The 26,729-nt window shown below is 50.2% G+C and overlaps 1 protein-coding gene across 1 annotated transcript in view; it reads left to right on the top strand.

The window, feature by feature from the left end:
- The window catches only part of IL21R (interleukin 21 receptor), a 36,729-nt gene extending 10,000 nt beyond the window's left edge, over positions 1-26,729 (top strand). Inside the window, exons 2-9 of the mRNA XM_040258360.1 lie at positions 11,206-11,269; positions 14,494-14,596; positions 17,686-17,885; positions 20,047-20,204; positions 21,256-21,433; positions 21,879-21,972; positions 22,375-22,459; positions 24,647-26,729. Of these exons, the coding sequence (XP_040114294.1) occupies positions 11,221-11,269; positions 14,494-14,596; positions 17,686-17,885; positions 20,047-20,204; positions 21,256-21,433; positions 21,879-21,972; positions 22,375-22,459; positions 24,647-25,369 (1,590 nt within the window). The 5' untranslated portion in view covers positions 11,206-11,220 and the 3' untranslated portion in view covers positions 25,370-26,729. The remainder of the gene's footprint in view (positions 1-11,205; positions 11,270-14,493; positions 14,597-17,685; positions 17,886-20,046; positions 20,205-21,255; positions 21,434-21,878; positions 21,973-22,374; positions 22,460-24,646) is intronic.

Below are 26,729 nucleotides of genomic sequence, written 5' to 3' on the forward strand. Positions count from 1 at the left end.
ATTAAAGTTATTAAATTATCATATAGAATGTCTTTATTCTGTTAATGTGATAAAACAGATTACTGATTTTCAAATGTCAAACAGCCTTGTATTCTTGAAATAAACCTCATGTAATAGTGGTGTATAATACATTTGTAAATATTAATATCAGATATGATTTAATATTTTGTTTTCAGTTTTTGTCTGTATATTTGTGAGAGAGATTAAACTATAATTTTTACTTTAATCTAAAGTATTGATTTCAAGGTTAGGTCTTTAATTTGTGGTGACTTCATTTACATTTTGTTAAAAATGCTGAGTGTTTAGGATTAAGTGTACCTTCTTACTCCTTGTTTTTCTTTTGTCTTATCTGTTCTTTGTTCCTTTTTCTTCTTCTTTGTCCCATTTTCTAAATGAATAAAGATTTTAAAATTATTGTTCTGTGTTTCCTAACTATTAGTTTGTTATACTTTCTTTTGTAACTCTTTCAGTGTTTTTCTTAGCATCATACTCGAATTTTTTGAAATCGACCTTATCCTAAGGGGTTTCCTGGTGGCTGAGATGGTCAAGAATCTACCTGGGTTTGATGCCTGGATCAGGAAGATCCCCTGAAGAAGGAAATGGCAACCCACTCCAGTTATTCTTGCCTGGAGAATTCCATGGACACCTTATATTAGTACATTTATCACTTTCCAGACAATACAGTGACTCTTTTTTTTTTTTTAATACAGTGACTTTTATCTTTGTTCACTTCTTATATTTAGTAATCATGGTAATGTGTTGAGTTGGCCAAAAAGGTTGTTTGAGTTTTTCCATAACATCTGAATGATCCTTTTGGCCAACCCAATGTTCTCATTCTGCATATAGTTTAAACTTCATAAGACATTAACATTATTATTTTCATTAATTAATATTCATTTATATTTTTAATGTTCTATTACTCTTCATTCCTTCCTACAGTAAATTACTCCCCCTCTGAGATTATTTTTATTTTGCCCCAAAATTTGCTTTAGTATGTCATTTGATGCTGGTCTACAGGTGACAAATTCTCTCAGCTTTTTTTTTTATGAAAAGTAAAGCTTTATTTTGCCTTTATCTAAAAATATTTGTAATTAAGGTCTGATTCACATACCATAAAATGCACTCTTTCGAAGTACACAATTAAGTAGTTTTTAGTATATTTATAAAGTCATGTGATCATCACCACTATCTAACTGCAGAACATTTTTATTTCTCCAGAAAAGTGCTATGCCCATTAACAGTCACTCCCTGTTCCTCCTCCCTCCAAGGTTCCAGCCCCTGACAACCACGAATATACTACCTATCTATGGATTTGCCTCCTCTGGACATTTCATATAAACAGAATCATACGATATGTGGCTTCTTGTGTCTGAATTCTCTACTTTAAATTTTAAAGGTTCACCCATGCTTTAACATATATCGGTCCTCGATTCGTTTTTATGGCAGAATAATATTCCATTGTCTGTGCAGTCTACATTTTGTTTGTCCATTCATCAACTGATGAACATTAGAGTTGCTTTCAGTTTAGCGCTATTATAAATAAGGCTGCTATGAACACTTGTATAGAAGGGCTTTCTTGTGAATATATGTTTTAAGTTCTCTTCCCTATATGCCTAGGAGTCAAACTGCTTGGTCATGTGGTGACCTTATGTTAACTTTTGGAGAAACTGTCAAAACGGTTTTACATAGTGGCTGCACCATTGTACATTCCCATTAGCAATGTGTGAGCGTTCCACCCTTACATCTTCACCCACGTTTTTTATTTTCCATTTTTAAAAATAGCCATCTAGTGGGTGTGAAGTGGTACCGCACTGTGGTCCTTATTTGCATTTCCCAAATGACTAATGATGATGAGCACCTTTTCATGTGTTTAATTAATAGTCATTAGTGTATCTCCTTGGAGAAACATCTATTCAAATCTTTCACACAGTTTAAAATTGGGTTGGCTTTTAGACCTTCAGAGTTCGTTATATATCATGAACACTAACAAATATATGGTTTGCAAATATTTTTCCCATACTGCCTAGTGGCTCAGCTGGTAAAGAATCCACCTGCAGTGCAGAAGACCTGGGTTCGATCCCTGGGTTGGGAAGACCCCCTGGAGAAGGGAAGAGCTACCCATTCCAGTATTCTGGCCTGAAGAATTCCATGGACTGTATAGTCCATGGGGTCGCAAAGAGTCGGACACGTCTGACTAACTTTCACTCGCTAGGGATTCTCTGGTGGCTCAGAGGGTGAAAAGTCTGCCTGCAATGTGGGAGACCTGGGTTCCATCCCCTGAATGGGGAAGATCCCCCTGGAGAAGGAAATGGCAACCCACTCTAGTATTCTTTCCTAGGAAATCCCATGGATGGTGGGGCCTGGCGGACTACAGTCCATGGGGTTGCAAAGAGTCGGACACCAGTGAGGGACTCCACTTTCGCTTTCGAATATTGTCTTTTCACTATTTATTTATTTAGCCGTGTCGGACCTTAGTTGCCGCACTCAGGATCTTCGTGTGTAACGTGGGCTCTTCCGCTGGGGCGCACGGACTCTCTAGTTGTGGTGTGCGGGCTTAGCTGCCCCTTAGCATGTGGGATCTTGGTTCCCTGAACAGTGATTGAACCCGCATCCTCTGCATTGCAAGGCAGATTCTTAACCACTGGACCGCCAGGGAAGCCTCTATCTTTTCACTTTCTTGAGTGTATTTTGAAGCAGAACAGTTTTAAAATTTGAAATCCTTCAATATATTTGCCTTTAGTTGCTTGTGCTTTCGGTGGCATGTCTAAGAAACTATCGATGAGTTCAAGATTCTGAAGATTTACTCCCATGTTTTATCTTAAGATTTAATTCTACCGCTTCATACTAGGTCTTTGATCCATTTTGAGTTGATTTTCATATATGGTGTGAGATAGGAGTCCAGTTTTATTCTATTTCATGTGGCTATCCGGTTGGATGAACACCATATATTTTAAAGACTGCTCTGTAGTCCTAGAAAATTCAGCGGGAACCGTTTTTCTTTGGTTGTTTACTTTGTTTCATTTGATTTCCTTGGTGTGGATTCTTTAAGATGCTGCATGTGCAAGACCATACCATCTGCAAACAGAAATGGTTTACTTCTTTCTTTCAAATATGGATGTCTTTTGTTTCTTTTCTTGCCTAATTGCCTTGGCTAGAACTGAAGCATTCAGCACAGTGAGAGTGGATATCTCTGTTTTGTGTTTTCTAAATGTATCTATTTATTTTTGGCTGCTGGGTCCTTGTTGCTGCATGGGCCTCTCCAGAGGTGCAGCGAGTGGGCACTGTTCTCTACTTGCAGTGGGTGGGCTTCTTCTCTTGCAGCAGAGCACGGGCTCTAGGGCGTGAGGGCTTCGGTAGTCGTGGCACGTGGGCTCAGTAGCTGTGGCTCCTGAGCTCTAGAACACCGCTCAGTAGGTGTGGTGCATGGGCTTAATTGCTCCACAGCACGTGGGATCTTCCCAGATCAGGGCTCAAACCCATGTCTCCTGTACTGGCAGGCAGATTCTTTACCACTGAGCTACCAGGGAAGCCCTGGACATCCTTGTTTAACAAAAGTCATGAGAAGCAATGGCACCCCACTCCAGAACTCTTGCCTGGAAACTCCCACGGACGGAGGAGCCTGGTGAGCTGCAGTCCATGGGGTCGCTAAGAGTCGGATACGACTGAGCGACTTCCCTTTCACTTTTCACTTTCATGCACTGGAGAAGGAAATGGCAACCCACTCCAGTGTTCTTGCCTGGAGAATCCCAGGGACGGCGGAGCCTGGTGGGCTGCTGTCTATGGGGTCGCACAGAGTCGGACACGACTGAAGTGACTTAGCAGCATGAGAGTGGACATCCTTGTCTTGTTTCAGATCTTAGAGGGAAAGCTTTCAGTTTTTCATTATTAAGTATGATGTTATAACTATGGGATTTTAGTAGATTCCTTTATCATATTGAGCTTGCCTTCTTTTTCTGAAGGGTATTTTTTTGCTGGATATAACATTCTAAGTTGGATTTTAAGTACATCTTTGTCTTAAGTTTTTAAAATCGTTTTTCTATGATGTGCCTAGATGTGGTTTTCTTTGTATTTGTTTAGGGGAGGGGTGGTTATAGAACTCCTTGAATCTGTAGCTTAAAGTTTCTTGTTAGCTTTGAAAAACTCTTAACCAGTTTCTCTATCATTGCTTCTGAATCATTCTCTCTCCTCTTTTTCTTGACTCCAAATACATTTATGTTAGATCTTTTCACAATGTCTTATATGTCTCTTTTGATCTTTACTATATTTTTAAACATTTTTTTCTCTGCATGCTTCAATCTGATTATCTTCTACCAATCTTTCAGTTCACCAATCCCCTCTTCTTATTTTTTAATCTGTTGTTAAATCCATCTGTTGCTGCTTTTGCTAAGTCACTTCAGTCATGTCCGACTCTGTGCGACCCCATAGATGGCAGCCCACCAGGCTCTGCCATCCCTGGGATTCTCCAGGCAAGAACATTGGAGTGGGTTGCCATTTCCTTCTCCAATGTATGAAAGTGAAAAGTGAAAGTGAAGTTGCTCAGTTTTTACGACCCCATGGACTGCGGCCTATCAGGCTCCTCTGTCCATGGGATTTTCCGGGCAAGAGTACTAGAGTGGGTTGCCATCGCCTTCTCCAAAATCCATCTGTTACGTTCTTGTAAATCTCAATTATTGTGTCTTTCAGCTCTCGAGTTTCTGCTGTTAAATACATTCCATATTTCTGGTGGAATTATTGAACGCATTGATCATTGTTGTTGTTGTCTAGTGGCTAAGTAATGTCCAGCTCTTTTTCAACCCCATGGACTATTGCCTGCCAGCCTCCTCTGTCCTTGAGATTTCCCAGGCATGAGTACTGGAGTGGGTACCATTCCCTTCTCCCAGGGATCTTCCCTACCCAGGGATCAAACCCGGGTCTCCTACATTGGCAGGCAGATTCGCTACCACTGAGCCATCAGGGAAGACCAATCACAGTTATTCTAAATTCTGTCTAATAATCACTTATGTGTCTGCTTCTGGTTTTGTTTCTTTCTCTTGGCTTTTGGTCATTTGGTACTGTTCTCTGGTTTGTCCTGTCAATTTAATTCAATGCTGGACATTGTGTATGAAATGTATGGAGGCTTTAGATGAAGCTAAGGTTTTCTGGATAGGTTTTTTTTTTTCTAGTTGACATATAGCATATAGGCAGATCATCTTGATGCAGTGAAGGCTGAAGTATTTCTGATTTTTTTCTGATTCCCAAGGCATCTTTTTTTTTTCCCCCCGAATAACTGGGTATTTATCGGGGCCCATTTTTCTTAAACTTTGATTCTCTCCTTAGCACTGTAACACTGACAAAATCTCTTCTTAGTTTTTTTAGCCTCTTACCAGATGCTTTCTGCTAGGTTTCTTGGAATGCAATGATTTGGCAAATTATTTAAGGGGACATTGCGTGCAGAGAATTTTCCTTCTCTCTGGCACCCTGGCCTCTCAAGTACTATCTCACTTGGTTGCTTTCTCATGCTTTCTAATAGTTTTTTTTTTTTTTTTTCCCCTTCCTGCTTAGCAGTTGTTCTTAGTAAGAAGGTTAATCAGTTACCAACTCCTTCATCATAGCCAGAAGTGAAAGTGTCCTTTCACACTTTATTTTATAATTCACTTACATTTAAAGTGTTATGAAATAGTTTGGACATACACAAAAGTATAAAGGAAAATATAATCAACACCATTCACTCAGTTTTACCAAACTATCGAGACGGCTGAAGATCCCCACCTGATCACAGCCCCTCCCAGTTTACACTCTTCAAAGTTTGATGTTTCTCATCCCCTTGAGTTTTTTCTATATATTCAGGACACATGGATATTCACCGAGACAATATGTAGAGCTTCTTTACATGGTGTTGTGTAAAGACATGGGCTTTCCCAAGGGCTTAGCAGTAAAGAACCCACCTGCAATTCAGGAGCTGCAGGAGACTGGGGTTCGATCCCTGGGTTGGGAAGATCCCCTGGAAGAGGGCCTGGCACCCCACTCCAGTATTCTTGCCTGGAGAATCCCATGGACAGAGGAGCCTGGTAGGCTACAGTCCGTGGAGTCAAAAAGAGTCGGTCATGACTGACGTGTCTCGAAAGTGTGACATAGATAGTGTTATTATGCCTGTGTTCTTTTCTAACTTACTTTTCTATTTCTTCAGAAAGAGTCGTTTGGTTTTTTTTTTTTTTTTTTTAGTAGGGTGGTTTTTTTTTTTTTTTTTTTTTTTTGGTTGCTTGGTTTTTTGTTTTTGTTTTTCTGTAAGAGTCATTTGCTTTGTTGTGTGAAGCTATGATTCATCGTCACATTGGGTGAGGACACCATGGTTTATCTTTCCATTCTTTTGCTGACGGAGATTTAGCTTGTTTCCAGTTTTTCAATATTCAAGTCAATGTTGTTACAAACATTTCTGCCTCGGCTTCTTGTACACGTGCCAGTGTTTCATCAGTAGCATACTTCACAGTGAAATTGCTGGATCTTAGGGCAGATACTTGTTCAAGTTTGTCAGACCATGCCAAACTGTTTTCCAGACCAGTTGTATTAATTTACATTTCCACTAGCCATAAATGAGAGTTCCCATTACGCCACGTCCTCAGCAGCACGTGATATTGTCAGACTTTCAGTTTTTACTAATCTGATAAAATTTAAATGGCATGTTATTGTGGTTTTCATTTGCATTTCCCTGTTGACTGCGAAGTTAAGCACTTTGAATTCTCCATAGCACCTGCTTCCACCTGACTTCCTCCCCCGAGTCTGCCCCACATCCCCAGACTCTCTTGAAATTTGGCCAACTTTTAGTCTAAATGACCACAATGTCAGAAATCATTTCTAGGCACTGGAGCCTTGTGGATAAGCACTTCTTTAGGGTTCTATCCCATTCAGGACTGTGCTGGAGGGCTTCATATGTACTTATGCATTTAGTGCCAGGACTGTGCTGGAGGGCTTCATATGTACTTATGCATTTAGTGCCCGCAACAAAGATAAGAAAACAGAATCAGAGAGGCCAGGAACTTGCCCAGTGTCACACAGCTGGCACCTGGCAGATCTCAGCCTGGTGCTCTTCACTCCTTGTAGGAGGCTGCAGGGCACCCTCTGTCCTTCACTCAGGAAGCACACTTGCTGGTCTGGGTGCACCTGGGGAGTAAGCAGCTGTTGCCCTCAGGAGTCCGCTGAGCAGGAAGCCCCATGAAGGGACGGATTCAGGGCAGGAAGGGCCATGGGATGGGGAAGCCTGTGTACTCAGTGCTGTGGAAACCAGAGGAGATGACTTGAAGACTTCATCATTCAAGGCTGATGTTTCCCAGAACTTGAGTGGCTTGTTTTAGATGGTTTTAAATAGCCCTGGACCCCATAGTGAGAGAGTGAGACCCTTTTCAAATTTCTTTGGCTCCTCTGATGTTGATGAGGTGGTTGTGGAGGGGGAGAATCTCAGTTTGATGCTAGTATGTCTTCAACACCTCTCTCTGATACGCTTTAATTTCCCTTTTTAAACAAAGGCAAACGAGATCTCCAACTCATCAGAGTCTTAAGCCAGGAATAGTGTCTTGCTAAAACTCAATTTCTGTCTTTTGTTTTCCTTGTATTCAGGTTTTACATTTCATTGCATTTTGTTTCATGGTGAGTTGGTTAGTTTAAGAAACACGCATACAAAGCCTACTAACATGCCAGGCGCTGTTCCAAATGCTTTAAAAACTCTGACAATTCTCCCAAGAACTCTATGAAGTAGGTTATTAATATCTCTATTTAACAAATGAGGACTCAGAGGCCCAGAAAGGTTAAGTAAACTCCCCAAGGTCACACAGTATATAGTCAGCAGTGCTGAGATTTAAACTGAGGCCGGCTGGCCTCAAGTCTGTGTTTTCACCACTGTGGTGCATACTGCCTCTCCATTGCATACTAGTCACCTGTTGAAGGAGGGCATCCCTGGTGGCTCAGTGGTAAAGAATCCGCTTGCAATGCAGAAGATGTGGGTTCAATCCCTGGGTTGGGAAGATCTCCTGGAGGAGGGCACGGCAACCCACTCTAATATTCTTGCCTGGAGAATCCCATAGACAGAGGAGCCTGGCAGGCTGTAGTCCATAGGATCGCAAAGAGTTGGACACGACTGAAGCGAATGAGCACGCATGCATGTACTTATTGATGGTCTGATTTTCCATTTTGAGATGTTTATTGGAGCAAAAACTATGAGAGCAGATAAAGAGAAACAGCAAGTAGATCACAGCACTGGTAAGAACCTTGAAGGCAGTAAGGGGCAGGAGTTCTAGAACATTCCAGCATAGCTTCATGGACACCGGGATGGAGGAGGTGGGCCATGAAGACTGAGTGAGTGGAGGGAGGGGGAAGATGTCTAAGAAGCAGACTCAGCACAGGAACTTGTCTCATGCAAAGGCAGGGAGGCATGAGGGGGCCTGGGATGCTGGGGACTAGTGAGTAATTCAGAGCAACTGGCCAGTAAGAGCAAGAATCCGACCCCCTGGACAGCAATTCACGGTTCACAGAGCACTGCGGCATCTGCTTTCCCACTGACTCTTCTTAATTGCCAGGTGCCATGTGCATTCCTGTCCCTAGTTGAGAGATGATAACTGAGGTCAGAGTTAGAAAAGGCAGAGAAAAGCTATTATTTGCTCCAAGATGCTCTGGCCACAAATTTGGGGCTCTTTGTTCTGTTCTACTATTTCAGGTATCTTAGATAGCAAGCCACAGAAAAATGATTCTACCAAATAGGTGGGGGGTTTTGGTGTATGTTAAATCCAGGTGTGGACATCAGGTACAGCTGGATCCAGGCCCTCAAGTGCTGCCATGGGGACTCCGGATCTGTATTTCTCAGGATTGACATTTCTCTAAGAGACGATAATGGAGAAGGAAATAGCAAGCCACTCCAATATTCTTGCCTGGAGAATTCCATGGACAGAGGAGCCTGGCAGGCTGTAGCCCATGGGGTCACAAGAGTCGGACATGACTTAGCAACTAAACCACTACCACCAAGAGATGACAAAGATAGCTACCAGCTTTTAGCAGGCACCCAAAAGATGACCTCTTAATAGAGTTCTAGAAGAAATTCCAAGACCGCTCTCGCTGGCCTAGCCTGGGTTGGTTTCTGAGTCTGATCCCTTCACTTGACCAGGTGGGTGGAGTGCTTTATCGGTCAGAGCTGGATTAGGCGCACACCCTGGTTCAAGTCAGCTTCAGTTTGAGGGGCTGTTCATAAAAGGGGAAGAGATGCCTGGAAGACAGAAGCAGCAGAAACAGCCTCTCCTTCCCCAGGGGCTTGTTTGTCATTGGTGCAAAGCTGAGGAATGAGGCACCTTGAAACTGGCAAAGGATCTTGTGCTTTTTCCTGTGGCCTCAGATAGAGCCGCTGGGAGCGATGTGGACAGAGCCAGGCCAGACCCTGTGCTGAGGCTGAAGTCAGAGATGTGGACTCACCAGTGAGGGGCAGACACACACTCCATCTTCTCTAATGGGAAGCCAGATCCCTAAAGTGTGATGATCAGACTCCTCCAGGGCGTGGAGCCAGGCATGAGCAGAGCTCCTTAAAGCAGATTTAAATACTATCTGTGCCAACATTATTTTATTTTAACAGTGATATTATTCATTTTAAAGTGTGTTGGGGAGGGAATTCCCTGGCGGTCCGGTGGTTAGGACTTGATGCTTTCCCTGCTATGAGCCCTGGTTCAATCCCTGGTCAGGGAAATAAGATCCCGCAAGCCAGGTAAGGAGGCCCCCCAAAAAGTGTATTGTGGAAAAAATGCACAACTATGAACATTATTGCTTAGGTTGAGGTTGGAGTTAAATTTTTTAAGAGTTCATTTATAGAAAATAAACAGTAGTATACATGATCTACAAATATGGCCAACTTTTTGAAAATGAGACATTTAAGAACTTCCTGGCTGGGTCACTCAGGGAGTCCGTCCATTTCTGGTGCTCTAAAAGCCTGTATCCATCACTATTTCTTGAGCGTTTATGTGTCAGAGGCTCTGCCAGGGGCCCAGCAATTCTATAAATGGAGTCTTTGAATTCTTGCAGGCATCCTGGAAGCAGGGTTTACCATCTTTACTTATAAGGCTCAGAGAGGGGAAGTGTCCAGCCCAGAGTCCCACAGCTGAGCCTCTCTGTGCCCTGCACCACTGCTGACTGGTGACTTGTTAGGGAGTTCAGAGGAAGCTCTCCTGGGGGCCAGAGTAGGATCTGGGGAACCCAGGCTCAGGGATGGCATCCGGAAGAAGCCACACATGTGACCTGGTCCCTGCGTGGGTCAGTCCTCTGGGCTTCAATTCCACCTACACTCTTGTCTCTGGGGTCAGTCTGGGTGGGGTTCCTGGACCCACTGGTCTCTGACTGGTACCGTTCCATGCAGGCACAGAACTGAGGGTGGAGCTGGCAAAGTGCCAGTCTGGTGAGTTGTTCCTCTGCCCAGGGTACCAAAGTCTGCTTTTCCTGGACAGGCTGATTCGGGTTTCCAAAGAGGTCCCTTCTCGGTCTCACACAGATCAGGGTGAGTGATCAGGGTGAGTCCAGGGCACCTTCATGTGCTCAGGCTGGGTTCCCTGGTGCTTCCTGGTGGGCTCCCCCAGGCAGGCTCTGTGGTTGAGTTACCGGGCTAAGCTTATCTTAGTATTAGGTAGTGATCTCCTTTGTGGTCTAATCTTGGATTTGTTATTCAATGAGAAGCCAATTCAGGGAAACGTGGCATGCTGCAGTCCATGGGGTCGCAAAGAGTTAGACACAACTGAACAACAGCAACAAGAAGCCAATTAATTGGGTTAACAGCAACATGAGGATTTCATGGGAAGGAAATATCTCTGCTTATCAAATACAACTTTCCAAGCCACTTTCACTCTTCTTATCTAGATGGATAAACACACACACATCATGCTACAGCAACAGGTTTATCGGAATCTCTGAATAGCGAGCTCCTCCCCATTTCCATCCCCCTCTCACTTGTGACTGTGCTGAGTGCCCAGGAAGAAGGCGGGGGAGATGTGGGGAGGGACCCCGGGGGTGCAAATTGGCCACTTCTAAGGGACAGGAACCCTTGGGAGCCGCCACGAGCTCCTCAAACACTTTTTCCCCCCGCTAAAACAAATCCAAGGAACTGAGAGGCAAGTCTTCCAAAGGAGGGATGTGGACCAGAGTGGGGCAGTTTAGGGCCCCTTGGTCTCTGGACCCTAGGCTCACCCTCTCGCTGTGTTTCTCTTCCAGGCTCCGGGAGGCAGCATGCCGTGTGCCTGGGCTGCGACTTTGCTCCTGCTAATGCTCCAGGGAAGTAAGTAGCTGCCCCGAGGTCTGCAGGTGGGGAGCGGCCGCGCTAGCCTTGTGGGCTGCAGAGCGGGGCTGGAGGGTTGGAGCCTGTAGCATCTGTCCACTTACAGCTGACATGGGTGCAGTAGCCCTCTCTGCATCAACCAGAACCCATCCAACCAGCGAGCTCCACCATCTAGAAGTGGTTCACGCGAGTCCCGCGTGGTCCAGCCCACCGTCCTGGGTCTCCAGGTCTCACTGGCTGGGGAGGCTGGGTCGGGGGGAAGATGAGAGACTTCATCCTTCATCTCCATGGCTCTCTGCCTTGGCCAGCTCCCAATTCTTGGAGGGAGGAAGTCCTGCCTGTGGTCTATCCTCAGTTTCTCCTCATCTCCTAGGAGATGGTTTTCAACAATCCCTGGGTCCACTGCTGGCACTGATGTCCCCCAGAGATGTTAAGCCCTGAGCTGGGAGAGGCCAGGAGTTACACTTGGGGGCGGAGTCGGGGCTGAGAGATCCAGGAAGCCTGCCCGGAGGAGGCGAGACACAGCACACAGGCTCAGAGGCTGGAGGGGGCAGGCTGGCGGGGGCAGGGTTGTGGGGGCGGGGCCCTCTGCCGCGGCTCTGCTGACTCATGGGCATTTCTCTCCGGTTTTTACCGAAAGACCCAGAGCTTCGAATAGCTCCGTCAGGAAACAGATGTCAGGCTCCTTTGTTTTTCCTTTCTGAGTGGTCAGCAGCCCGTCCTGACTCTAAAGGGCCTTTAGGTCACCCGCTGCCTCTCCCCACCCCGCGGGCATAAACTCCAAGCCCCTGCTGTGTCCCGGGCGCCGCTGAGCAGCCTGTGAAGTTCATGCAGCCCTGAGGAAGCTAAGGCTCAGAGACCGTGGGGGGCAGGCTCATGGCCACACAGGCAGGCAGTTGCGGAGCTGGGATCGGTTCCCAAATCTGCCCGATTCCCATGGTCTTAACTGCTTTTACTGGATAAGTGCCACCTGCAGGCAGCGTGGGCTGCCCCAGCATGAAAGCATCTAAATACCTCCACACACACACACCCCCTCGAGAAGCCAGTGTCCCCAGATTAATAACAGGGACTCAGAGCTGTCGGGAGTCATGTGTCCACTTTCCGTGGTTCCCACTGCCTCCCACATGCTGTGATAACCCTGCGGGTTGGGGATGGGGTGGGGGTGGGGGTGGAGGGAGGGTGGCCCTGGGGCTCTCTGCCCAGGGCTCAGGGTGCTGACCAGGTGATTGGGTTTTTACTCCTTCTGGTCCCTGATGCCACCTCCATGCTAGTTTCTGGGACTGCCGTGCCCTCCTCAATGTTTCATTCCAAGTTTGAGACAAACCTTGCCCCTTGGTAAGGGCTTCCCAGGTGGTTCAGTGGTGAAGAACCCACCTGCCAACGCAGGAGACCTGGGTTTGATCCCTGGGTCGGGAAGATCCCCTGGAGGAGGAGATGGCAACCCACTCCAGTAGTCTTGCCTGGGAAATCCCATGGACAGAGGAACCTGGCGGGCTATACAGTCCATGGGATCGCAAAAAAGTTTGACATGATTCAGTGGCTGAACAACAGTAGCTGTCCCTTGGCGGCCTTGAGCTTACGGAGGAATGGCAGCTCCTCTCCAAGCTCTGGAGCCCTGAGAGAGAATAACCAGGATACGAACCCAGAGAGGACACGGCCACATGGGTTTGGGTCCTGCCCAAATCTGTCCTCTTTTCTCCACAAATTATCTGAACTCGCCCTTCTGTGCCCACCAATGGGCCCTGTGTTCCTCCCCAAAGGACACCTCCTCCTGGAATAGGATTGGTTTCCACATCTCAGATCCCTTGCTAATGCTGCTGAAAGCCTTCTCAACTGTGCCGAGAATTCTGAGGCCACACACCGCTGGAGGGAGTGCTGTGATCGATTAGCAATGTCTGCCATGTGTGCGGATGTAAAGACCTAGCGGAGATTAGCTTCTGCCTTTCCTGGATTTCATCAGCCCAGACCAAAGAGAGAGACGAGGCATAGCCCAGTCTCAGAGCCTCAGTATCCTCATCTGTAAAATGGTGGAAAGGAGAGTGAAAGTCGCTCAGTTGTGTCTGACTCTTAGCCACTCCACGGACTATACAGTCCATGGAATTCTCCAGGCCAGAATACTGGAAGTGGGTAGCCTTTCCTTTCTCCAGGGGATCTTCCCAACCCAGGGATCGAACCCAGGTCTTCCACATTGCAGGCAGATTCTTTACCAGCTGAGCCACCAGGGAAGACTGTAAAAGAGTGGTGGGATTAGAAATAAAAGCTGTTTCCAGCAACAATGTTCTTGGCTCCGCATCCAGCTTCTGAGCTAGACGGAGCCCTGGGAGGGATGTACTCCCACCCTCTGAATCTTCATTAGTCAAGGAAAAATAGGAAAAGGCCACAAAGAATGAATCCACTTAAAAGGGGAACAGATTTCTGGTAAATAGTAGGGATGTGGGGGTGGGGGAAGAGCAGTGTTGGCGTTTGAACTTACAAAACAAAACCGAACTAAAACTTAAGTGGATTTTGTCAAACATTTACCAAAATTTAAATTGTGGTTGGACCTATATTTTTAGACCCAAAGTGAAGCAATTGACATTGGAGGTGGGCGAGTATGAAATCTTCCAACAGAATTGCCTGAGAGGGCCAGACCTGTGCCACTCTGGTGGTGGTGGTGGTGCTTTGGGTAGTAGGATACATACATTTTGGCAAATATATTCAAGGGCTTCTCAGCTTTCTGAGGCCTTCTTGCTCCCTCAGAGCACTTCCGGGTCACCGAGGTCTTTGTCCTGTCTGAGACCAACTGCAGGGGAATGGAAGGCTTCTCCTTGTCTCTCATTGGCTGTGTGAATCCCTCTCGTGGGATGTGCAGATTCATCTGGCATCTGGGGCATTCAGGATGTGCCACCTTGAGAGGAAGGCTGGCCAGGAGGGATGATGAGCTAGTGTCTGGACACGGGGCTTATTGGGAGAGCCCATGGTGGGGACCTGCTTAGTTTAGGAATCTCATCCTCACAGCTAGCCTCAAACTTTGGAGGGGCTCAAAAACAGAATTCTCAGGTGGCAAGAACCCCCGTTGCCCCAGTCCTGCATCTCAGTGGCCCTTGAATCATCATATTCACCATGGCCCAGGGACCCCTGCCTCCCCTCACCATCCAGCCCTCAAGGGGATTAGGAGGTGTCGAGCCCTGCAGCCCCCACCCTACCCCCCTCACCAAGGCCTCTGTCTCCCTTTGACTCTCCAGCCTGGGGCTGCTCCAACCTCGTCTGCTACACCGATTACATTGAGACTATCACCTGCATCCTGGAGACATGGGCCGGGCACCCCGACTCGCTCACCCTCACCTGGTAAGTGGCCAGGCCTCGCCAGCCCTGGGGATGATATTCAGGGTAGCCCTGGAGGGCTGGGATGAGGCAGGACCACAGAGACCTCAGATTGAATTGGACCGACTGGGTGCCTGGCAGGTTTTGTTGTTGGATAGTATTTGTGTCTGACTTTTTTGCGACCCCATGGACTGTAGCCCACCAGTCTCCTCTGTCTGGATTTCCCAGGCAAGAATACTGGAGTGGGTTGCCATTTCCTTCTCCAGGGGATCTTCCCAACCCGGGGATCTTCCCAACCCAGGGATCGAACCCACATCTCCTGCACTGGCAGGTACATTCTTTACCACTGAACCCCCAGGGAAGCCCTCCTAGCAGGTAGTTAAGCAATCTCAAAAATATCTACCACTGCATGGGGGTTCACTCAGCCCTTTCACCAATAGCACTTGGTTTCACTGTGGGCTGAGAACCATGATCTGGGACCAGGAGCTGAGAATCACTGACTGTGGTCTGGGAATCAGTCTGCCCATCTTACATTCACACAGAGCTCCTGAGACTGGTCCAGTAAGCAGGGCTACAGAGACCATACTAACTTGCTCACACAGGCCTGACTGTGGTTTTGAGACTTCAGGATGACCAGTCTCCCATGACTGTCTTGAACACTAAATACATGCCCCCACATCCAGCTATGCTTCACATGAATCATCACTTCTGATTCTCACAATTATTACTCCCATTTTACAAATGAGGACATTAGGGTTCAGAGAGGTTATGCAGTTTGCCCAAGGTCACACAGCCAGTGAATGGTGGACCTGAGATTCAAACACAGGCAGTCTGACTCCAAGATCCGCGGGTCCCTGTTAGTGCACATTGCTAAAGAAAACATTATTCATTGCACTTGTTAAAGAATGGTAAGGTGTATTTTTTTTTTTTCACTTTATGTTTTAAAACAGAATGAGGAGTTCATGCTTTTATTTTATTTGTTTATTTTTAAATTAAAAAAAAGTTTGGCTGTGCTGGTTCTTCGTTGTGATGCATGGGCTTCTGTCTAGTTGCAGTGCACGGGCTCAGTTACCTCATGGCAACTTAGTTCCCGGAGCAGGGATCAAATTCACGCCTCCTGCCCTGGAAGGAAGATTCTTAACCACTGGCCCACCAAGGAAGTCCCAAGGCAGATTTTATCCAAGACCATCATGATAGGTGTAGGGGCCGGGGGTTTTGGCGTGGGGAAGAGAGATTGGGCTCAAACAGAATTCAACAAGGAAAACTGGGAATTTATAGCCAAGGAGAAGGGCAGTGAATGGAAAAACACTAAGAGGAAACATCAGGGGCCAGGGGGAATTCCAGATAAACTGACCTGAACTGATGGCAGCCCAATATGATCAGACATCACCTGGGTAATGGCTGAGGATGAGGAAATTGACCAGTTATGAAGGATGGACGATTCTGGCTAAGCTGAGTTAGCAGGATTCTTGCTGAAATTAGCCAATGCTCCAAAGTCAGCCCCTAGTTGAGGAGAGAGTTTCAAGGAGCCTGAGCTGAGCCTGGTCAAGGAGAGTCTTTGTCAATATACTGCTCAGGATAGAAAACAGGTGGTTTTCATTCTGTCATCACCAATTCATTCGTTCACTTACTTCTTCAGAACATATTTATTAAGTGCTTGCCAGACATTCACAGGCACTGGGGGCTCAGTAGAGCCCAAGACTGACAAAGCCTCAGCTGTCCTGTACCTGATACACTGCAGGGAAGGCAGACAATAAACACGTAAACAGCTAGCAGGATACGTTCTGAGACTGCGTGCTTTAAATCCAGGAGTCTTGACCCTGGAGAGTCAGCAACATAGGGGGAGAGCGGCTTTAGCCAGGGTGGTCCAGCCAGGCCTTTCTGGGTGAGAAGGAGGCAGTCAGGGAGCTGGGGAGAGGACATTCCAGGCAGAGGGTAGCGCACGTGCAAAGGTCCTGAGGTGGGGACAGGCTGGTGAGTTTGAGGAATAGGGAGGAGGTCAGTGTGGCTGGAGCAGAGTGAGCCAGGGTAAGGGAGAAGGAGGAAGGAGAAGGAGGAAGGGGAAGGAGGGGAGAGGTAGGCAGGGGCCAGCTCTTATTTGTGTGGGTGGTGAGAAGCCACCTGAGGATTTTAGGCATGGAGGTGACAGGGAATGCAGTCTAACAGTCTTAGAGACCCCCTTTTTTTCAGCAGAAGTTTCTATTCCCGCAAAGAAGTTTCTATTCTTGGCAGAGAACTGAGTCCATGCCTCCATATTAGCCCTGGAGGGTGGTCATGTTCATAGCCTGAAGAGGTAGGTAGGAGAATAAATATCTGGTGGACTCCTATACATACTTCAAAACCCACTGTTTCTGCTCACTGGCAGTTAAAAAGCTAGAGCATTTTCCCCTAACTTTATACCAACAGCCTTCCTGGAAGGCCACCCAAAGCAGGGGGTAAAGTTCATTTGGCTCTTATCTTGGCCCTGAGTACAAGCACTTATTAGGTATGCATCGGATATTGGACAGAAAGAGGGCAAAAGGGAGACTTGAAATGCTTAGCTTCCTTCCTCTAGGACAGTGATACAGTTGGTGGGACTGACAAGGATATATTTAGGTTCCGTCCAGGAAAGGATGACCCAAATTTCCAAAGTTAAAAGCTACTGCTCTCAAATGGGGCTTCCCCAGTGGCTCAGTGGTAAAGAACCTACCTGCCAGTGCAGGAGACATGGGTTTGATTCCTGGGTCAGGAAGATTCCCTGGAAGAGGGCATGGCAACCCACTCCAGTATTCTGGCCTGGAAAATCCCACGGACAGAGGAGCCTGGCGGGCTACAGTCCACAGGTCGCAAAGAGTCGGACACGACTGAAGCGCCTGATCACATATGCATGCATGCTCTTAATGAGATAGTGAGTTCCTGGTCCCCTGGAGGCATGCAAGTCAAGCCTGGACACAGTCCATCTTGAGGCTGCTTCAGGGAAGGAATATCTTCCCTGGGAAAGGAGCAGTTGGGCCAAGTAACTCCCCAGCCCCACCTCAAATCCCTCCCAGCCCCAAGATTCTGGGCTTGGGTCCTGACCCTGAGCCCTGAGCCCTGCTGGCTTCCAGCCATAACTGGCTGCTCTGTCTTTGAAGGCAAGACACATTTGAAGAACTGGAGGATGAAGTCACCTCTTGCAGCCTCCTCCAGTCCACCCACAATGGCACCCATGCGGAGTACACGTGCCACATGAAAGTGTTCTCCCTCATGGCTGATGACTTCTTCAATGTAAGCATGACAGACCCATCCGGCAACTACTCCCAGGAGTGTGGCAGCTTTATGGTGGCTGCGAGCAGTGAGTATCCCTCAGACCCCAGAGTTTAGCAGAATGCATGGTCGCTGAGCTGGCCCCCCAGGCCCACCCTCTCCTTAGAGTTCTTTTTGCTATAGTGTGATGGGTTGATCAGTAGGTTTGAGTCTTAACCAAAGAGAGGCAGCAGGGTTATGGAAACGAGTTGGACTGGGACCCAGGACCTTGGCCTTCAGTTCTGGTTCAGCCCCTGCCTGTCTGTGACCTTGGACTGCTTCCCTATTTATAGAGTTGAACCCTGACTCTTAGGGATTCTGTTCCCATGATGAGGGACATTGGGTCCCAAGAGAAAATCCTCGCTGAGTTTTCTCCCATTCATTGGCTCTGTGAGGCCCAGCATCTCCCTCCAGGCTGGGGGTAGGTGGGAGTCCACAGGCAGAAGGGGCCGAATTGGTGGAAGCAGTTGTCTCTCTGGGTCCAGAACCAGGTTGGGTCCAGGTGTGTCTGAAGTGGGATTTCCAGGGAGAGGGGGTGAGAGTCCCGTGCCCAGAGGCATGCAAACACAGACTGCTGAGAGAGTCCTGTCTTGCTTGGGAAGGCCCAGCCTCCGCGGTTTGGGAGTTTCAGGCCCTGGATCCCCAAGGGTGGGGCGGGGGGTGAGAAGCTGTCTGTCGTTCACAGCCTGGGGGTCCAGGTTTGGATCGTTTCACTGTGGGTGTCACACCACACAAGGTGTGAATGAAGCTTCACACACACCCAGACACACCCAGAGTCTCTCTCACACACACACATTCATAAATACACCCTCGAACACATGCATGGGTGTCCCACCCACCCTCAGCCTATCCAGCCTGGACACCTGCCCACATGCTCGCTCCTACACAGGCACACGTGCCCGCACGCTCTCTCAGCCACGCAGATCCAAGCGTGACTAGTCCACAGAGCAGGGGTGCCCTCTTGCCCCTCTGAGAGAGCCGGGCAGACAGCAAGCCTGCCCCTGCCCCTGCAGAGCAGAGGGACTGCTCCACTGCCCCCTACCTAACAGTGGGGCTCCAAGTCACTTTTCCCTCTGGCCCTGCCTTCCCCTCCCTGCCAGGGTCTGAAGCCAGGCCTGTACCCAGATTTGGCAGGGGGCGGTGTTCTCCCCCACCCCCAGGCCCGTTTCTTCTCCTGGGCCCAGGACCCCACACCATCCCTGATCCCCAACTCTGGTCCACACCACCCAGCCCAGGGCATACCAGAAAGTGGAAAACCAGGCCTCCATTGGCCTGGGGAAAACAGGAGAGGGCCTAGAAGCATTTCCAGTCCCAGGAGACAATGAAACTCCCCCTGCCCCCCACCACCTCCTGAGCAAGTGCCTTCCCCCATCACAGTCGTCCGCAGCTTCAGAGTTGCTGTCTGAAATCCCTGGTGGGGATGCGCGTTGGTTTCACACGCATCTCTTGAGGGCCTACTGTGCAGCAGCTCTGTCCTAGGACCTGTGGACATGGCATTGACTGAAGAACAAATCCTCTGTCCCGAGGAGCTAAGATTCCCCGAGACAGGGGCAGGTGACAAGCAGGATCACAGAGCCCTAGAGGGCGTGGTGTGGCGACTCAGATCTCTGCTCCTGCACTTTCCAGAAAATGTCCAGGAGATGACAGCATTCACATCACATCCCCAGGGCCCCTTTGGGCATCAAATTACTTCTGCAGAGCAGCCCAGCAGGCACTCAGAGGTGGTAACTTCCATCATTAGCATAATTTGTGCTAATTAATTAGCACGATGCTAATTACAGTCTCTTGACTTCTCAAGGAAGCTAGAGTTAAAAGAACACGATGCCATCATTTAGAACAGACATGGAGAACATCTGGATCTCATTGGTTTTTTTTCCCCTGGCCGCCGCCGGTCTGCATTCTTGCCCCCTTGAGGGGTAGCATCCCCCTTGAGACTGGGAGGGCTTGGTCTCCAAATCTGTGTCATCCGTCTCTGTCCCCTGCCCAACTGGGTTGAGTTTGCAACCCAATCTCATCTAAATCTCCCATTTCTCAGATGAGTAAACTAAGGCCCAGAGACGGGGTGCTTCACCCCAAGTCATTCAGGGTCACTAGTCTTCATCTCATCAAGAATGGATCAGGCATAAGGGAATTTATTCCCCGTCACCACATCCTTCTCAGCTGCTGCAAAATTTCATCCCATTTTTCTCTTTCTGGCTTTTTCCTGTAAGTCAAGCCATCTCCCCCTTTCAACGTGACCGTGAACTTCTCTGGATATTATAACATCTCCTGGAGTTCCAGTTCCAGTTCCAGGGACCTTGTCTACGCCCTGAAGGACAAACTTCAGTATGAACTGCGGTACAGGAAGGTTGGAGAACCCTGGGCTCGGGTAAGGCCCTCAGAGGACTGGGCTGGAGGGGTCGGGGGCGGGAGGGACAGGATGTGCAGAGCATCCAGGCAGGAGGAGGGGCAGCCACAGGTGAGCCTGTAATTCACCGTCCAGAGTGGAAACCAAGGACTTGCCAGGGATGGAGGCGCTCCCTGGTACTCTCTCACTCCATGCTGCCCTCGTCTCATTTTTCCCCGGGGTAGGAGGCCCTTTAAAATCCCTTCCTCCCTGTCCCTGTGTCCTCTTTCTATCAGTGTGCCAGAGAGGAAGGGATCAGCACCATCCCTGGTTCTATCTCAAGTCTAGTTCTGTCACAGTAGGAGAAGTTTCAGAAATGGGGCAGCCTGGAACTGTCCCATTATACTTAGAATGGCCACTGTTGGAGACTTCCAGAAGCATCAATAACCAAGGAAGTCCAGAGGGACCGTTGTTTCAAATGTGAAGGCTTCTGAAGGCATTCTTTGTTTAGAGTGTTGAAGAGTTCCAGAATGGCCTGATGTTTAGAACAGTCACAGCTGAAGAGTTCTAGAGCTATCCATCCTTTAGAATGGTCCCAGTTGAAGACTTTCATAAATGCCATTGTTCAGACTGTCCCCAGTGGAAGACTTCCAGAGGCATCAGTTGCTAAGATGCCTGTAGTTACAGATGCCCAGAAATGCCCACTATGGAAAATACCCACTGTTGAAGAACTACAGAAGTGTCCAAGGTCTGGAATGCTGTCAGTTAAATATTCCCAGGAATGGCCACTGCTGCTCGTGGGACATTTCCAAGCCCAGCCAGGAAGGGTGCCCTGCCAGGACTGTGAGTGGATGAGCTTGGATCAGAGAGAATAGAACAGAGCACTCTATCTTAGGGAGGCCAGGGCTCTGTGCTGCTCAGGCTGGAGTGTCCAGAGCTCAGACTGGGGCTTGATTCTTGTGGAGAGGGCGGAGACTTTGTGGGACAGACTCCGCCCCTTTCGTGGGGGCTGGTGAAAGATGGTTCTGCTGCGGGGGTGGGAGGGCTGGACTAGGGGTTCATGATTTGGTGCCTCCTTTCCCTGTACCAACAGAGTCCAGGGAGAAAGCTGATCTCAGAGGATTCCAGAAGCGTCCTTCTCCTCCCCTTGGAGTTCCACAGCGGCTCAAACTACGAGCTGCAGGTGCGGGCAGGGCCCCAGCCCGGCTCCACTTTCCAGGGCATCTGGAGCGAATGGAGTGAGCCAGTCGTCTTTCACACCCAGCCGGAAGGTAGATGTGAGACAGGGATGGGTGGATGGATGGACACCCAACTCCTTGTACTAGATCGTGCTCTAGGGCAGCCACCCCGGGCCTGGCTGGAGGGGACCCACTGAGGCCTGTGCCCACTCGTTGCCACTCCATAGCATTTCTAGGGCCCCTGCTTGCCAAGCCCTGCATTGGGTGCTAGGCACGTCTCCCGGCAGGGCATTTGATCCCTCTAATACATCTGTGAAGTGGGAATTATTATGCCCATGTTGCAGATAAGAGAAGGGAGGCTCCAAGAGATTAAAATCACTTGCCTGGGGTAGGGGTTGAACCCAGGTCCATCCCACTATGAGGTAGCAGCAGCCTTCCCACCCTCTTCCCCTCCAGCCTGGACCCAGTGCCCCACCCACACCCGCGTGGCCTCCTGTAAAGGCCAGTCAATGTCATCCAGTGTTTGCTTCCTTCCCAGAGAGAAAGGGAGACCTGTATCTTCACCTGGTTCCCATCCTGCTCATCCTGGTCTGCCTCATCTTTGTCTTCTTGGGCCTGAAGGTCCCTTGGAGGTGAGGCCAGTGCACAGGGAGGCAGGGAGGGATTCAGCATGGGCCAGGATATAGGGGGCACCTCCAGGAGCTGGAGTGCCCAGGGCCTCCATTCCCTGACTCTTCCCCGCAGCCCTGTGGAATTGAGGGTGGAGGAGGAGTCAGGGCTCAGAGCAGGGCAGCATTGGCTCAGCACAGAGTAGGCAGTCCAGCCCTTTAACACTGTGCACCATAGGAGACTCGCTGCCTCATTTTACAGACGCGAAAATTGAGGCCTGGGGCAGAGGGGCGGAAGGGAGGGGCCTGAGTTGTGTCTTGGAGACGCTGAGTCTCCCACAGGACACATTTGGGGTGCAGCTGAGCAGGAGGCCCTGCTGCCCTCTGGGGGGTGCAGGGGGACTCACCTCGTCTCTGCCTTCCCAGGCCGTGGGAAAAGGTATGGCTGCAGGTGTCCAGCCCAAAGCCCTTCTTCCAGCCCCTGTACGTGGGCCACAGTGGAGACTTCAAGGTGAGCACACCCACCCTGTGATGAGCCCCTTGGAGCCTCTCGCCTTCTGGGAGCTTGCGTCTCCCCTCACACCTGGACCCCCAGCCCTACCCTGCAGGTCGGGGGCACCCAGATCCCCGCCCAGCCCGGAGCCAGACTTCGTTTTCTCCATCCACAAAGTGCAGGAAGGGGTTCCCGTGGAGCAGGGTTGGCATGAGTGTTAAACCAGATCCTGCAGCGTTTCTCAGGCCAAGGAATCAGACTGGGGCAGAGTGTGAGCTAGGTGGTCCCTTGAGCCTCAGACTGGCCTCCCAGTCCTTTCGTAGAAAGCCTTGCTCTGGAGGTGGGGAGGGAGCAGCTTCTGGGAAGGAAATGGCCCCACCTGCAAAATACATGGGGCCCCCACCCCCTCTGCCAGCACCCATGGGTTCTCTGTGCCCATTTACCGCCACCCACCCACCAGAGGCGGCAGCCACCACAGAGAGGATGTGGTGATGGCGGGTGGGGCGGACAAACTGCTCCAGCTGAACCTGAAAGTCAGGAGATGCGACCTGCCGGCTGCCTGGCCATCATGGAGTGCCGTCTCGCCTCCGCCCTTTCACCCACGAAGCAGCCCCTGCGAGTGGGTGGTTGGGTGTTTCATTGTCCCAGGGGAGACACGAGGAGACCAGAAGCTGAGGCTCAGAGACAGGCAGGGGCGAGGCCTAGGTTCCACCATGTCCATCCAACCTTTCCTCTTTCCTCTGCACTTGCCCTGCAGCTCTGCTCTTACGTCTATTCTGTGTTTGTTTTACCAAGACTCATATAGCCCTCGCTGGTGCACTGGGTGCTCTGCTAGGAGCTCCACAGATGTTATTCAGTGTATCATTTAATCCCCACAAGCACTCTGTGAAGTGGGGACTGTTAGTGGGCCCGTTTTGCAGATGAGGAAGCTGAAGCACAGAGAGGGCAAGTAACTGGCTCAAGGCCTCACAGCTGAGAAGTGACTTCGGATCGGGGTGATGGGCCTCAGCAGGGTTCTGAGATGAACTTTCTGACCAAGAAGCTCAAAACTGGAAGATTTTGGTTATCAGGGATGTTCTCTGCCGACTGGATGGAGACTCCGTGTCATGAGGAGAACCCCTGGCAGGCAAGGGCAGGGAGACTCTTAAAGCTTAAGGATGGCTGCCTCAGTTCATCTTTGCCCCGCAGCCCTTATCAGGAGATGCAGTTTTGATCCCTGGGTCAGGGAGATCCCCTGGAGAAGGAAATGGCAACCCACTCCAGGATTCTGGCCTGGGAAATCCCATGGACAGAGGAGCCTGGTAGGCTACAGTCCATGGGGTTGCAAAGAGTCGGGCATGACTGAGCAACTGAACCACCGCCACCACCTTATCCTTTACGAATGGCTGGTCCTTGATTCTTTCCGCTCATTCATTTACTTAATAGACAGTTTATGGGCGCCTACTGTCTGCCAGGCACTGCGTGAGCCTCTGGAGGACACAGCCGTGACCCGAGAAGCGAGGGGCTTCTGCCTGGCCACATGTCCACCCTAGTAAGGACATAAACAGGAGAAGCAAGGTTTCGAGAAATCTCCCCAAGGAAGATAAAACAGGAGCCCTGGTGGGGGCCCTGCCACTCAGTCCTCAGGCCCTCCTGCCCTTTGGTCCCCACTACTCGGGAGTCTTGACCCCACACCCACACAGAGCCCAGGCCGCCGAGCAGTGGATCATCTGCGCCTGCAGGCTGCTGAGAGCCATGGCTCCTTGCTACAGGTGGGGAAACTGAGGCCCAGGGATGCAGGGACAGTGGGGGAGACCATCTCTGGACAGGGAGACAGCTGGGTACTAATCTCCCCCACCCCCATCTCTCTATATTCTGAAGTCTTCCTTTCTGTCTCTCTTACTGTCTGTCTTGTCTCTGTATCTGTTTATGCGTAAACAGCTCACCCCCTTACCCCTGTCCCTGGGCCTCCCAGATGGCCCTAGTGGTAAAGAATCTACCTGCCAGTGCGGAGGATGCAAGAGTTGCAGTTTCAATCCCTGGGTGGGAAAGATCCACTGGAGGAGGAAATGGCAACGCACTCCAGTATTCTTGCCTGGAGAATCCCATGGACGGAGGAGTCTGGTGGGCTACAGTCCGTGTGGTCGCAGAGTTGGACATGATTCATTGACCGAGCACCTTGTCCCTGCTCCCATCCATGACTCTCCCTCCTTGCCTCTCTTGCAGAAATGGGTGGGCACACCCTTCACTGCCTCCAGCCTGGAGCTGAGACCCTGGAGCCCCGGGGTGCACTTGGCCCTGGAGATGTGCAGCCCGTGTCCACCACAGGGTGCAGCCAAGGGGCTGGTGCCCACGGAGCTGCCGGAGCCCGCAGAACTGGTAGAAGCTGACGGGGTGCCTGAGCCGGGCTCCTGGGGCCCAGTGCCCTCCACTGCAGGCAGCTTGGGCAGCTCCATTTACAGCCAGGAGAAGGACCGGCTATACGGCCTGGTGTCCATCGACACGGTGACCGTGGTGGATGCAGAGGGGCTGTGTGACTGGCCCTGCACCTGTGGGGATGATGGCTACCCTGCCCTGAACCTGGACACCGGCCTGGAGCCTGGCCCGGGCACAGAGGATCCGCTCCTGAGCACGGGGGCCACAATCCTGTCTTGTGGCTGCGTCTCGGCCGGTGGCCCTGTGAGGCCGGGCAGCCTCCTTGACCGGCTAAGGCTGTCCCGTGAGGATGAGGCAGATTGGACACCCGGGCCGTCGGACAGTGAGGCAGGCTCGCCTCCGGTCGGCCTGGACATGAACACGTTTGACAGCGGCTTCGCAGACTCTGATTGTGGCAGCCCCGTGGAGGGTGACTTCAGCAGCCCCAGGGACGAGGAACCCCCCAGGAGCTACCTCCGACAGTGGGTGGTCACGGCCCCTCCACCTACGCCACCAGGATCCCAGGCCAGCTAGTGATACTCCTGAGCCACAAGCCGCGGACAGGGTCCCCGGGGGCTATGGAGTGAAGGGGCCTGCAGCTCTGGTCTCCCCGACGGGATGCCTGAGCCTGGTGCTCACACTGTGCACCTGGGGTTCAGGGGCCACTGGCGTGGCTGTGTGCGCGTGTGTGTGTGGCCCGCGTGCCTGGGTGGACATGGAGCACCCCCGTGGTGATGCCACGTGTGTGTCTGTGCCGATGTGAATTCCCCGTATGCATGAATGTGAGCGGCGCGTGCCTCTGTGCACGCGAGGACAGCCTCCCTCCTTCCCAGGCACGTGGGGGTGGCCCCCAGGACATGTGCCAAGAGGCCAGTCATGCGCTGGGACCAGGGCCCTCCCTGCCTGGGACAGGCCACAAGCCCAGCACCCCCCACCCCCCACCCCAGGTCCTGCCTCTGGGAGCTGCACAAGGTCCACACTCTTCCTCATCACCTCGCAGGGGGCGGGAAAGGGGACCAAGTAAGCCCATCGTGACCCTGGGGGTGGGAAGACTGGGGAGGGTGGGCGATGAATGTAGCTCTGAATCCTGACTCTGACACCTCCTGGCTGTGCCATCTTCGGCGAGTCGCTTCCCCTCTCTGGCCTGGAGGTTCCTGTCTGGACCATGTGGGTGGCCTGACCTACCCTGTGGAGAAATCAGAGAGGTTGCCCACATACGGTGTGCAGCCCAGAGCCTCAATAAACATCAGCTTCCTTCCTTCTGCGGCCAGGACCACGGTCTGTGCTGGAGGTTGGGTGGGGCTGAGAAACCAGACCCAGGTACCTGCGGCTGTCCCCTGCAGAGGGGCATCTGAGGGATTCTGGGCTGAAAACCAGCTTTGTTTCTTCGAATCAGCCCCTCAGCAACCAAGATTTCATTTTAGGGCACCTGCTGCACATTTGTTGTTCCCATTATGTGCCCAAGAGATATTTATTGAGTACACACAGGTGCTGGGATGCTGGGAGAGGACCCTCCTCTGGGCACTCACTGGTGGGGGAGGGACACTGGGCTAGGCAGTAAGGACATGGTGGTCCTGGTCCCTGGCATCTTATCTGTTCATCCTGGGGAATGAGAGGGAATCAAGTTCTTGACAGTTTGTCAGACAGCCTGCTGAAATGTGAAATTAAGATGCTAAGAAAATACTTCTTTGCGACATTTTGAAGGCAACTTACTGAACGTCAGCTTTTCACAGGAGCTGGAAATTGGTGCTGCATATTGCAAACAATTCTTACTTTAAAAAAGGAAAAAAGATCCCAGGAAAATCAGAATGGACATCTCCGTAGTGGGGCATAACGTGCAGAAGTATTTCCCATCCTCTTTTCTAGAGCCCGATAAAAATAAAAATCAAAAAGA

Source organism: Oryx dammah, unplaced genomic scaffold (assembly GCF_014754425.2).
Source record: "Oryx dammah isolate SB20612 unplaced genomic scaffold, SCBI_Odam_1.1 HiC_scaffold_2, whole genome shotgun sequence".
In the NCBI taxonomy this organism is placed as follows: Eukaryota; Metazoa; Chordata; class Mammalia; order Artiodactyla; family Bovidae; genus Oryx; species Oryx dammah.